This window comes from Rhinolophus sinicus, linkage group LG10 (assembly GCF_036562045.2).
Source record: "Rhinolophus sinicus isolate RSC01 linkage group LG10, ASM3656204v1, whole genome shotgun sequence".
NCBI classification, from domain to species: Eukaryota; Metazoa; Chordata; class Mammalia; order Chiroptera; family Rhinolophidae; genus Rhinolophus; species Rhinolophus sinicus.
This window is the reverse complement of record NC_133759.1, coordinates 47246023-47260289: the sequence shown is the minus strand read 5'-3', so window position 1 is coordinate 47260289 and position 14267 is coordinate 47246023. Positions and strand designations below refer to the sequence as shown.

At 42.4% G+C, this 14267-nt stretch overlaps 1 protein-coding gene across 2 annotated transcripts in view; it reads right to left on the bottom strand.

The window, feature by feature from the left end:
* DNAH1 (dynein axonemal heavy chain 1) overlaps positions 1-14267 on the bottom strand; it is a 75156-nt gene that overhangs the window by 47630 nt on the left and 13259 nt on the right. For both annotated transcript variants that reach the window (XM_074313060.1, XM_074313059.1), the window contains exons 9-11: positions 3211-3368; positions 2120-2331; positions 1118-1416 (exon numbers count right to left, since the gene is read on the bottom strand). In XM_074313060.1, the coding sequence (XP_074169161.1) occupies positions 1118-1416; positions 2120-2331; positions 3211-3368 (669 nt within the window). The remainder of the gene's footprint in view (positions 1-1117; positions 1417-2119; positions 2332-3210; positions 3369-14267) is intronic.

Sequence of the window (14267 nt, the reverse complement as noted above, 5' to 3'; positions counted from 1 at the left end):
CTCCCTAGGAGTCCACTAGCCTTGACTTCAAATGCACACTACACATCTGCCAACAACCCTTCAACCTGGATCCCAGCAGGGCCACCTCCCTGCATTCTGGACTGCCAACCACCCACCCATCTGGACTTCTAATGGCATCTCAAACATCCTGTGTTCCCTGACTCCTGCCAGCTCCCTCCAGGGATCCATCCTAGGGGTAGAGCCCGGAGTCAGCCTGTTTCTTCCTCTCCTCTCCTCCCCCTACACATCCACCTGCAGCCAGACCCCAAAGCACTTCTGTCCATGCACTGTCCCAAATCTGCCCCACCAAGTCCCAGCCTAATAAGCCCTTGTCTAGACAATGGCAAGAGCCTTGGTCTGAATTCTCTTCTGCCTCACTTGTCCCCACAAATCCAGAGCTTCATTTTGGAATGTAAATAAAATCATTAACTCCCCTCTGATGGCTGCTGACCACATTTAGAATAAATCTAGCTACAACCGTGACTCCAGGAGGCTCCGTATAATCTGGCATGGTCCCTGCCACCTCTCCCATGTCACCCTGACCAGCCTTCCCTGCCCTCCCCACTCCAACCATACCTGCTGGCCTTTTCTTCCTTGACTACCCTAAGTTCTTTCTTCCCCCCAAGTCTGTACCTGCTGGTCCATCTGTCTGCCCTACATCTCCTTGTGGCTGGCTTCCTCTCAGTCTCATGCTTTGGCTCAGATGTCACCTCCTACCTGACCCCCTGGGTCCATCACAGCCCCTGCCAAGAGTGGCAATGACTGTGTCTACTCATTTGTTTTCTGGCTGTCTGTTCCCCTGTGAAAGCAAGGGCCATGCCTCTCTTGTTCCTCTAAAACCCTGCCTGGTTCATGGCTCAAAGAATATTTCTTAAATGAGGAACTCAATGACTGACTGAGAGAATGCAAGTCACAGAAGAAATGCAAGCCAGGGCTCGTGGGACATTCCCCAGAAGCCCGCACAGGAGGCAGGCGCTCCCGGCTGTCCAGGATCTGGCAGAGCTGGGGACTCTGGCCCTGACTGCCCTGGTCCCCCCACTGGCCACCACTCTAGCCACTGGGGCCTGGCAAGGAACAGCTGTGGTGTTGACAGTTGCCTCCGCCCGCCAGGCCCCACCTGTAGGGGCTGTTTATCAAGTCTTCGCCCCAGACCATGTCATCAGTGCAGTCAAGCACACTGCAGCAGGCGTCACTGATGAACTGCGAGAAGCTGGTCAGCGAGTCCTGCACCAGGAAGCGCAGTGTGTCCTGCAGCATGTACTTGATCTGCTCCATCAGCTTGCGCAGCTTCGACATGAGGTACACCTCCCAGCTGGTCTCGTAGAGGTTGTACCAGCCCTTGCTCATGTCACGCAGGCTGCTTCGCATGGCCACCTTGAGCGTGCTGATCCAGCTGTCCTTGAGAAACATCTGCACCTGGAGTGGCCACAGGTGGCATCACACAGCCACCTAGGGACCTCCTATCCACAGCCACCATGCTCAGGAGCTCTAGGCACCAGGGCGCTCGGGTGGCCTGAGGACTCAGATGACCATGCGTATGGCGTTGGCTATGGTGACCAGCCCCATACGTACCGCCAGGCCCTGCCAACCAGGGCTGCTGGGCGAAGGAGGGAGGGAGGGGAGGCAGAAGCAGGGCTTTCCCTCCAACCAAGGGAGAGAGAGACAGAGACAATAGGAATGGGGGAGAGAGAAACACAAGGTGGAGCAGAGAGAGAGGCAGAGAAGGAGCTTTTCTCCTAGGCCATCTGGCAGCTGTCTCCTGTGAGTTTGTACCCCTTCTCTCTCACATCCCAATCCTCAGGTAGATACAGGGGTCCAAGGGGTCCCCACTCCCCTTTCCATGACAAAGGTTCTGCTTCAGAGGTCACCAGGGTTGGGATGGAAAGTAACTGGTTCTCCTTTTCCCTCTAAGGTGAGTCACCCCGCTTGGTGTCCCCCCCACCCCAGCCTCCCACAGGTCTAAGAAGAGGAGAGGCCTAGTTTTAAGGAGAGCAGAGGGGCTCATAGCCTCATTGCTGGCGATCGCCCCCAGGCTTCCCCAGGAGTGACGGGTCTGCACCTGTCACCTCCAAGGCGCTGGCCTGCATGCCACTGCTCTATGCCCTGGATGCCCACGCACCTGGGAGAAGGACTGTGTCTGGATCTGCTCGAACTCTTCCAGGCGGCTGTACTTAGAGAGGGTCGAGTGGAACAGGGACATGGCGGTCACCTTGTTGCACTCGGCCCGCACCTTGCTGAGGGCTGTGATGACCTCTGGCCGTGTAAGCAGGGACACGAAGGTGAAGTTTTCCTTCTGCTCCTGGAAGGGGTACTTGGGGACACGCACCAGACCTGTGGCGGGGGGATTGGAGGGGGGCAAGGGCCAGTGTCAGACCAGCCTGGGACACACCAGGAGTCAGGACAGATCTACAGGGTGTCGATGGAGGGACACAAGTCCTGCCTCCTCTCTGGAAGAGACACACTGCCCCCAGAACCCCTCTTTTCCGATAGCCTGTCAGAGTAGCGCTAAGGCCTCACAATGATGTGCCCATTCTGGGGTGAGTAAATGAATTTCCTCCAGGCCCCTCTGGGTCAGAGACCCCTTTGAAGTGGGTGAGAACTGGGGACCCTCTCCCCATCCACTCCCACCTACTCTGCACACAAGCCCTGAAGCCCATCTGGGGCCTGCCCTGGACACCAAGAGGGGAAGATATGGGCACCAGGGCCCTCGGAACACCCACTGTTCGTGCCTGACCCAGCTTCCTGGGCACTTCACAGACATGGAACTGGGTCCAGAAAACGAAATTAGCAGGGATCGAAAGGTCAAAGCAAACAGAGCTTGGGAACCTGGCATCCTGTTCTGAGACTCGGTATGCCACCAACTCAATGGGGCTACAGCAGTGCCATTCCACTCTTGCTACTGGAGGCAGAAAGGGCCATATGTCCCTAGGTCAGACAATCAGAGCCCGTCTTCATCCACTTCTGAACAACCGCTTTCCTAGCACACGTTTACCTTGCGACTTCTGCACTACTCAGACTACTATTTTTAAAAACAACCTTCATCTACCATCCCCACCCCCATCCCCAGGTCTCCAGGCAGTTGGCGAAAGGCGGGGATGAATGCTGGAGACAGGATAGGTAGGCGCAGGTGAGTGTCAGATTTACAGATGGGGCAGGAGGGGCTCTGGCTAGGTGGGTGGCCATTAGGCCTCCTTTGCCCAACACCCTCACCTTGCTTGGGCACCTTCTCCTCCTCCTTTTTAGGAAGGGTCACATAGGAGAACGTTTGGGGCTTGGAGGAGACAATTTGGTCAAAGTTGATCTTGTTCATGCTGCGTTCGTACTCCAGGTTCACTTCTCTGGAGAGATTGCTGAGGTGCTCCAGAACCCTGTCCGTGGGGAGCAGAAAGAGGGGAGTCGGGAGGCTCCACACACCCTGGCAGCCCAACGCTGCGGTCTGGCTGGGGCCCAGGCTCTGCTCTGGCATGTGCCTGGGCACATGAGTTTGAGGTTTCCCCTCTGGATTCATGGGCCCACCTCCCACCCGGACTCTGGCCACTGACCTCCATCACCTGTCCCCAGCCTCTTTCACGCCACCCTAACCCCTCATATCAGTCCCTGACTCTGCCAAGTTTGCTTCTCACTTCTCAATGTCATCTAGTGCAGGCCATCCTCTGCTTGGTTCCCTAACTCCCACCCTTGCCCATTCCAATCCACTCCTCACAAAACTCAAATCTGCTTATGTCCTTCTCCGTCTTAAAAACCATCTCTGGGTTTCCTGGATCCTAGGATAAAGCCAAACCACCTTCTAGGACCCAAGAGGCCCTTCTATCTGGCTCTGACCCCCACCTTCCTCTCAGACCACTTTCCCTGCCCCCACAGTACAGCCACAGGCAGCCCCTGGAGTTCCTGTAGGCACTGAGCTCTCACTCGCCTCAGAGCCTCTGGCAGCCACACCTGACTGACCCCGTGCCTACTCCACCTGACCAGCTCAGCTCCTCCCTTGGGGTTTCTGCCCTGGGCATATTTTGCCCTCTCTAGATGAGGGCCAGCCCCATTTATGCTCCCAAAGTGCTTCCCCTGTCTCAAGACTCCTGGTCCCCGCTGGTCAGTAAGCACAGGGTGAGGGACAGTGTGTACATGGGGCTGTGTCCAGCTCATGGTCATTTCTGCACAGCCTTGCACAGGGCCTGGTATTCGAAGGATTCCCAGTACACAGGTGTTGAGTACACACATAAAGAAATGAAAAAGCATGTCCATGGCTCAGAGCCCCATGTAACCAGCAGTGAAGTCTCTGGCAGGAGGTGGCCCAGGCCATCCAGGAGCCTTCCTCTTTTCCAAGGGTATCCTTCACTCAGTCTGTGGCCTGTGGTTCTCTTTCTGTGCTTCTCTGCTTCCCAGACCAGCAGGCTCAGCTCAAGTGCTGCTTCCTCCAAAGATCAATGCAAAGATATAAAATTAAGCTCCCTTGTCCTGTCTCCCTCAGGACAAATGCTGTGGTGTCACTTATGCTCCAGAGTTCCCCATGAGATCAGAGGCTAGATGTCTCCTAAATTCACATTTTTGCCTAGCTGCTTCCTCTACCATATCCTGCCGTCTTCACTCCCTTACAGATTTCTCCTGAGGGGACTTCATCAATAAATCACTTATGCAGGAATTCCCAAATCAGACTTTGCTTCTAGGGAATCTGATCTACGGCAGGACTCAATGGACCCAGGACCTGTGCTTCTGAGACCGCTGCTGCCATCCTGCTCCAGGACGAAGCCAGCATACACTGGAAACATACCAAGCCCTGACGTACCAAGCCTGGGACTTCCTGCGTCAGATTTCTTGTCACAGGTAAAACGGTGCATTTCCCTACTGTCTTAGCCAATCTGAGCCCAGTATCTTTGTTACATACAGCCAAAATATTCTAAATAATCGAAAATGCAAGAAATAGAATTCTGGATGAGGTAAAGGTGCCCACATCAATTCAACTCTCCCAGCACACTCTCAAAAAAGAAAAAAAAAGAAAAACAAGAACAAATGACACTACCAAAACCCATAGCTTTAGCATGATTAGAATAAAAAGAATGTCCAAACTTCACATTATCTTTAAGTAGAAAAATAAATATCAACTCCCAGTGAGCTACTGCTCACACCCTTACTACATGCTTCATGGAGAACAAGGGCAGACTGAGAAAAACTTTGCCAAGAGGGGAGTGGCAGTAGCCCTAAGATTTATCTAAAATCCTGCCAGAAAAAGAAAGTCCACCCCAACTGCAAAAATACTTAATAAAAGTCCTGGCAAATCAGAGCACTTTCTACAAGGAAGGGACTGACGTGCATGCATTCGAGGTAGCATTCTTTGAAAGGTATGACTTACGAGGGGGAAGATAAAAGGAAAAAGAGGAGTTCTTTAGAGATTGGAGGGTGATGGAAAAAGAAGTAAAAATGAAAATCAGAGTCCTGAAAGACAAGAGAGAACAAAAAACTTGGAGGACACACACTCTTCTTCCCAAAACACGTGCGGGCGCTCCAACGGAGCCATCCATTAAAAAAAGAAAACTAGTTTGCTACACTAACAGAAGAGGGCATCCTTGAACTAAGAATCTTGTAAACCATCCCAAATCCTTGAAATTAATAAGTGAAAGTAAACTACATTTATAAAAAGACAAAAACAAAAACAAAAAACCCCTCTAGGAATAAAAGCTACTATAAAAATAAAAAGAGAACATCTTGGGGCAGCCGGATGGCTCAGTTGGTTAGAGCGCAAGCTCTCAACAACAACGTTGCCGGTTCAATTCCCACATGGGATGGTGGGCTGTGCCCCTGCAATCAAAGATTGAAAATGGCACTGGACTTGGAGCTGAGCTGCATCCTCCATAACTAGATTGAAGGGCAACTACTTGGAGCTTATGGGCCCTGGAGAAACACACTGTCCCCCAATATTCCCCAGTAAAATTTATTAAAAAAAAGAAAAGAACATCTTAACTAGTGAAAAGTCTCACCTTCAAAAAAGAAACAAAGACAAAGAAGAAAACTTACACAACACTTCAAACTGAGCTAAATATCTTAAAACAAGTATTTGGGCATATGAAAAAACACCTTGAATAAGAAATAAAATACAGAAATAGGCAAATAACAGGAAGAAAAGATATTTGATTGAATTCAGAAAAAAACGGAAGAAACAAAATTATCTCAGGAAGGAAGGCCAAATTACAAGGTGCCCTGAAGAAGAGGGTCAAATAAAAATGTAATAAAGTATAGGAAGAAAGGCAGGAATATAACCAAGAGAATGAAAATGACAAAAAGAAAGAGCTAAAAAGGAGCAGAGTGTGGTTGAATCAGAAATCAGCAAAGAAGCAAGATAGATAGCTAGATAGATAGAAGATAGAATGGAATTGCTGATGAAGAAAAACAAAACAATAGAACAGAACTAATATTTAAAATTATAATTCAAGGGGCCGGCCCAGTGGCTCAGGCAGTTAGAGCTCCATGCTCCTAACTCTGAAGGCTGCCGGTTCGATTCCCACATGGGCCAGTGGGCTCTCAACCACAAGGTTGCTAGTTCAACTCCTCGAGTCCCGCAAGGGATGGTGGGCTCCGCCTCCTGCAACTAAGATTGAACTTGGCACCTTGAGCTGAGCTGCAGCTGAGCTCCGGGATGGCTCAGTTGGTTGGAATGTGTCCTCTCAACCACAAGGTTGCCAGTTCGAGTCCTGCAAGGCATGGTGGGCTGTGCCCCCTGCAACTAGAAACGGGAACTGGACCTGGAGCTGAGCTGCGCCCTCCACAACTAAGACTGAAAGGACAACAACTTGAAGCTGAACGGCACCCTCCACAACTAAGATTGAAAGGACAACAACTTGACTTGGAAAAAAGACCTGGAAGTACACACTGTTCCCCTCCCCAAATAAAATCTTAAAAAAACAAACAAACTAATTCAAGAGAAACTTCCATAAATAAAAGAATATCTGAATCTATGTATTTGTGTACTTGGGAAAACTGACCCAGAATAATCAACCCTGAGACATACCCTACTAAAATGAGTAGGCTTTAAAGATTAAAAAAAGTCCCCAAGGCCTCTAAGCAAAAAAATCAAACAACTTGTAAGGGATGTTAGTTAGACTGGAATCAGACTTCTCAAAAGCAACGACAGAGCAAGGCAACAAAAGAACAGCATTCAGAAAAAACAAAAACAAAAAACTCTAGGAATAAAATCATGAACCAAGTATTTTATATCCAGTCAGGTTGTCCTTCAGGTTTTAACATGCAAGAGCTCTAGGAATGCTATACCCTTGAGCCCTTATGAGGAATCCACTAGAATAGGAGCTTCACCCAACCAAGAGATTTATGGCAGTCAGGACATACTACCCCCAATTATGGCAGGTTGGCATATTGAATGTTTTAAGCTGAAGGAATTTGAAAAATGGCAGGTGCAAAAAGGACCCTCTGACCTTCTCCTGTAGAGGTCATAAGACCCTCTGGTGAGAGGTGCTCTCCTTACACCTGGAAGAAAGAGACATCCGCGGCTCTAAGATGGGGCGATGTCATGAGGAATCTGAAGGAAAGTCCTGCTAAGGGTTCCCCAGTTTATTATCCTCAGGCTCATATCCTTTTGTCCTGTCATGCGTTCCCACAACTTTCCACTTCTCATCAAACCTAGCATAAAAACACTGGGTTTAATCTCTTCAGGTCTTCATTTCTTTTTGAAGTCTCCCATGTCAAGTAAAACATATTAAATAAAATGTGTATGCTTTTCTCTTGTTAATCTGTGTGGTTTATTTTTATTTATTTATTTATTTATTTTTTACAGAGCTCTAGCCAAGAACCTAGAAGGGTGTAAGGAAAATGAACTTTTCCCCCCTCCCTTACAAGATGGTGGGGGAAACTTCAGAAAGAGACTGATATACTTAACATATTTCATATATATTGCAGATTTAAGACTAAAACAAATATAGAGTGGAAAATATTGTTAAAATATTAAGTAGAAAAAAGCAACTAAAAATGGGAGGAGAAAGAAATGAGGAAAGAAAAGGATTGAAGATTGTTGCATAGGAACTAGAAGGGAGTTATAGGATACCATTAAAAACTGACAAGCCAGATATTAAAAGCTTAAATAGGAAAGTGGGGAGTTATGGGCACCACTAAAAGAGACAAGTATGAAAAAAAGAACAAAACACTAAAATGAAGCTACAAACCTTCCTAAATACCAAAAGAAATTTCAAAAGTAAAAGAACAAAGAAAATACATCATGTAGAGAAAGAAACACAGCATTGTATTATAATACTCATAATAATTATAACATGAAATAATGACAAAATTAAGATCAAACATATCAGCTATATCACTTATTACAAGAAAAAGATTTTTAATTTGACTCCAATGTAAGACCCAACTATATGTGTATAACAAGAGACCTACCTTCAACAAACTAATCCAGAAAGGCTAAAAATAGAGGAATGGGCAAAGATGCATCAGGAAAATGGAAACAACAAAAAAGGCAGGTTATAATTCTGATATCAAACAAAGTAAAATTCAGGTCAAAAGCATTAGACCTGATCAAGGACACTTTTTAATGCTAAAAGCTGCTATTCATAATGATAATACAATACGCTACTCTCAGTGGACAAAAGTGAGGATATGGAAGACATAAACAACATTATAAATAAGGTAGATTTTATGGAATATATGTATATATGAAAACTTTTATACTCTAATAATAGAAATACACACCTCTCCTCAAGTACAAATGGAACATTCACAAAAATTGATTATATATTAGGTCACAAAGAAAACATCAGCAAGTTCTATAAAATAGAAATACTATAAGTAACACTGATCTCAATGTAATAAAACTAGAAATTATTAACAAAAAAATTTAACAAGAACTTTCCATAAGAAAAAACTTAAAATCTTGTATTATATTAAACTCTTTCATGAAATGGAAAATACAAACCAAATATTTATAATTAAAAAAACTTTAAATACTACATATCAGAATTTGTGGTCTATTTTTAAAGTAGTTATCAGAGGAAAGTTCATAGCCTTAAACACATTTATCAATAATAATGTAAATAAGTGAATTAAATTCCTAGCATGAATACACACATACAAGCTATAAACATAACAAAACATAAGTCAAAAGAAGGCACAAGAAGGAAATAATAAAGTAAAAGTAGAGATTAATGAGGTAGATGTAGAAAACAGTAGATCAAATTAATAAGTCTAAATCCTATATATTTTTAAATTAACAAACAAAACAAATCACTAAGTAACTTAATAAAGCAAAAAAAATAAAGGAAGAAAGTATAATTACAAAATAAAAAGTGAAAAGGGGAAGTCAACGTTGAAACAGAAGAAAATTTTAAAATCATATTGTAAAATTCTATGCAAATATACTTAAAAACCTAGATAACATGGATAATTTTCTACAGAAAAAAGTATACTGAAATTGACCTCATTATAAATAAGAAAGCTTAAACAGACCAATGGTTTCAAAAGGGAGTGGCCAGGTAACCCCAATGCAACATACATTGTTCCAGAGTATTGAAAATGAAGGGAAATGTCAAAATTCTTTATATGGAACAAGAATAACTTTACTTCAAACTTGATAAAAACAGTACAAAAAAATTACAGCAACATCATATGCAATGCAAAAAGTTCTAAACAGCATATTAACCAACAGAATCTAATACTACATTTTAAAAAAATGATACACTATGGCCAGGATGGATTTATTAAAGGAATGCAAAGCTGTTTCAATATGAGGAAATCAATTAATATAATACACCATATTAATATATCTAAGGAGACAAATCATATGATTATATCCATAGGTTCTTAAAATGCCTGTGACAAAAACACTTAAGAAAGTAGACGTCAATGAGCATGTTACTAAATAAATAAAGTTCTAAAGAGCATTTTCTTAAGAGGGAAACCCTAGAGATCTTTCCACGAATACTAGGAACAAGGTAAGGACACCTACCATCTCCCCTGCTATTTAATATTGTACTAGAGGTATTAGAAAATGTAATTAGATAACAGAAAGTAATTAGAAGAATAAGAATTGGTAAAGAATAAGTAAAACTATCTCTATTTACAGATAATGTGTACTTAGAAAACCCTAGAGAATCAGTGATAAAACAAAACAAACTCAAACATTAAATGATTTCGGTTAGCTAACAGGATATATAATTAGCATAAAGATATCAGTAGACATAATAATAGAGAAAATCCCCTTTATAATAGACACAAAGAACATAAAATACTTAATAACAAATATGCAAAACTTATATGAAAAAAACTTGAAAGCACTCCTGAAAGACACAGAAGTAAATGAACAAATGGACAATATGTTCTTGGACAGGACAATTCAAGATCCTAAAGGTATCAGCTACACCTAAGGTAATTTTAAAGTATAATGCAATTCCAATAAAAATACCAAGTGTCTTTGAAATAGAGCTAGACAAGTTGATATGAAGGCTCACATGAGAAAATAAACATGCAAATCCCTATCAAAATCCCAGCAATGGTTTTTGCAGAAATAGAAAAATCCATCCTAAAATTCATATGGAATCTCAAGGGACCCCAAATAGCCAAAACAATCTTGAAAAAGAAGTACAATGTGGGAAGACTGACATTTCCTGATTTCAAAACTTGCTAAAATGCTACAGTAATCAAAACAGTGTGGCACTGGCATAAAGACAGACATATAGACCAATGGGCCAGAACAGAGAGTCCAGAAATTAATCCTCGCATATACAGTCAAGTGATTTTCGACAAAGATGCAAAGACCATTCCATGAGGAAAAGACAGTCTTTTCAACACTTTGTGCTAGGAAAACTGGATATCCATACGCAAAAGAATAAAGTTGGATCCTTACCTAATACCACATGCAAAAAATTAACTGAAAATGGATCAAAGATCTGCATGAGAGCTAAAACTATAAAACTCTTAAAAGAACACATGGAGGAAAGCTTCATGACATTGGATTTGGCAATAATTTCTTATGTATGACACCAAAGGCACAAACAATAAGAGAAAAAAATTGACAAATTGGACTTCACCAAAAGCAAAAACTTTGTGTCCTAGTGACACAAAGGGCACTATCAACAGAATAAAAAGGCAACCCATGGAATGGGAGAAAATATTTGCAAATCACGTATCTAAGAAGGGATTAACATCCAGATCAAGAATATATAAAGAACTTCTAAAACTCAACAACAAAAAACAAACAACTGAATTCAAATATGGGCAAAGGATTTGAATAGACATTTCTCCAAAGAAGGATATACCAATGGCTAATAAGCACACGAAAAGATGATCACCGTCACTAATCATGAGAAAAATGCAAATAAAAAGCACAATGAGATACCACTTCACATCCATTAAGACAGCTATTAGAAAGAGAAAAAAATAACAAGTGCTGGTAAAGATATGGAGAAATTAGGACCCTTGTGCCCTGCTGATGGGAATGTAAAGACGCTATAGAAAACAGAATGATGGTTTCTCAGAAAATTAAAAATAGGGCTTTGCGGACACCGCTGTGCCACCCAGAGCTGCCCCACGCCACCCCATCACCGTCAACCCACAGGGTTCTTTGACATGACTGTCAACTGTGAGCCAGCCCTTGGGCTATGTCTCTTTGAAGCTATTTGCAGGCTAAGTTCCAAAGACAGCAGAACATTTTAGTGCTGTGAGCATGAGAAGAAAGGATTTGGTTATAAAGTTTCCTGCTTTCACAAATTATTCCAGGGTTTATGTGCCTGGGTGGTGACTTTACATGCCAAAATGGCACAGGCAGCATCCCATCTACGGGGGGAATTTGATGATGAGAATTTATCCTGAAGCATATGGGACCTGGCATCTGGTCCATGGAAAATGGACCTGACACAGACAGTTCCCGGTTTTTCATCTACACCACCGAGACTGAGTGGTTTGGGTGGCAAGCATGTGGCCTTTGGCGAGGTGACAGAGGGCGTGAATAATGTGGAAACTATTGAGCGCGTTGGGCCCAGAAATGGCAAGACAGCAAGAAGCTCGCCATTGCTGACTGTGGACAATTGTAATAAATTTTTTTAAGCAACTTTCTTAACCATTCCTTCTCCCATCTGCTCATAATGGCCTATAATCTTTGTGCTCTTACTGCAGTTCTTTGGGTTCCACATTTTCCTTATCTCCCTCTAAGTCTAGCTGGATTGCAGAATTAACTTTATGATTACGAAATAAAAACTCAACAACAAGTAGAATTAACATATGATCTAGCAATTCCACTTCTGGGTATATTCCCAAAAGAATAGAAAGCAGGAACACAAAAAGCTACTTGTACACTCATGCTCACAGCAGCATTATTCACAAGAGATGGAAGCAACTCAGTGTCCATTGACAGATGAATGGATAAGCAAATGTGGTGTATATGTACAATGGAATATTATTCAGCCTCAGAAAGGAAGAAAATTTCACACAATGTGATATATAGATAATGTATTATAGAAATTGTAATTGAAACCTATGTAATTTTGAAACCTATGTAATTTTACTAACCATTGTCACCACAATAAATTTAATTTTAAAAATACAGCAAAAAAAAAAAAAAAGAAAAGAAAAACAGCAAAAAGGAAGGAAACTCTGATGTGCTACAACAGGGATAAAACTGGAAGACATTATGCTAAGTGAAATAAGCCAGTCACAAAAGGACAAATACTGTATGATTCTACTCATGTGAGGTACCTAGAGTAGTCAAATTTATAGACAGAAAGTAGAATAATGGTGGCCAGGGGCTAGGGGGAGAGGGGAATGGGGAGTTAGTGTTTAATAATTGTAGAGTTCACTTTGGAGGATGAACAAAGTTCTGTGGATGGCTGGTAATAATGGTATACAACAATGGAATGTACTTAATGGCACTGAGATGTATGCTTAAAAATGATTAAAATGGTAAATTTTATGTTATGTATCTTTACCACAATTTCTAAAAATAATTAAAACAAACGAACATGTAAGAATAGCCAGGAAAACACTAAAAGGGAAAAGCTACAAAGGAGGACTAGTCCTGTGAGACATTAGAACTACTACAAAACACCTATAATTAAAAATGTAGTACAAGTGCATAAATAGATCAAACAGAACAAGAGAATAGAACAGAAAGCCCAGGACTATATCCAAGCACATATGGACATTAGTAAGTGGTAAAGGTGGCATTTCAAATTGCTGGCCAAAGATGGAGCTTTCAATAAATGCTGATGGACATTTAATAAATACTAGTTAGCCATTTGGAAAAAGATAAAATCTGTATCCATACCACATACTATACATCAGGATGAATCAAGGAATTAAAAAGCAAAAACATGACACCATACAAGTATTGGAAGTATTAGAAGAAAACTGTGATATAGGGGAAAGCTTTCTAATTATGAATCAAAATCTGGATATAATAGAAAAAATGATTAATAAAACAGTTTACATAAATATTTTCACAACGTATATCACAGATAAAGGACCAATATCCCTAATATATAAAGAACTCTTAACATTGGGGGGGGGGGGAGGGGAAGTCCAAACACCTGAGAGAAAAAAAATGGCCAAAACACATGAATAGGTTAAGTCACAAAAAGATATAAAAATTGCCCTTAACCATATGAAAAGATGGAAAAGACGTTCAGCCTCACTTACAATACTTACAGACTTACTTAACTTCCAGACCAGCAAAAAAATTAAATAGCATAACAACACACTCTTGGCAAGGCTGTGGGGAAACAGGCACGCTCACACGCATACAGAACGGCACAAGCCTTAGGGAGGGAAATTTGGCAGACCTAACAAAACTACGTATGTACTTATCTTTTGACCTAGCAATCCTGCTTCTCAGAATTTACCCAACAGCTATACCTCCATCCATATGAACATACAAATGCACAAGGTTATTCACTATAGCATTGTTTGTAATTGCAAAATACTGGAAATCACCAAAAAGCCTGTGTATTAGAGAATGGCTGAATAAACCACGGTGCATGGTACATCCACATAACATTACTATGCAGCTGTGAAAAAGAATGAAGGAAATCTCAATGAACTGATATGATATGGATTGATTTCCTGGGGGTACTGTAAGTGAAAAAGGCAAAATGTAAAAGAATAGTGTGCTACTCTTCACGGAAGAAAGAAGGGGGTATAAGAAAATATGCACGTGTCTGCTCATTTGTGCAAGAAAAAATACAGAAAGGATAAATCAGAAATATATATATATATAGGGCCAGCCCGGTGGCTCAGGCGGTTAGAGCTCCATGCTCCTAACTCCGAAGGCTGCC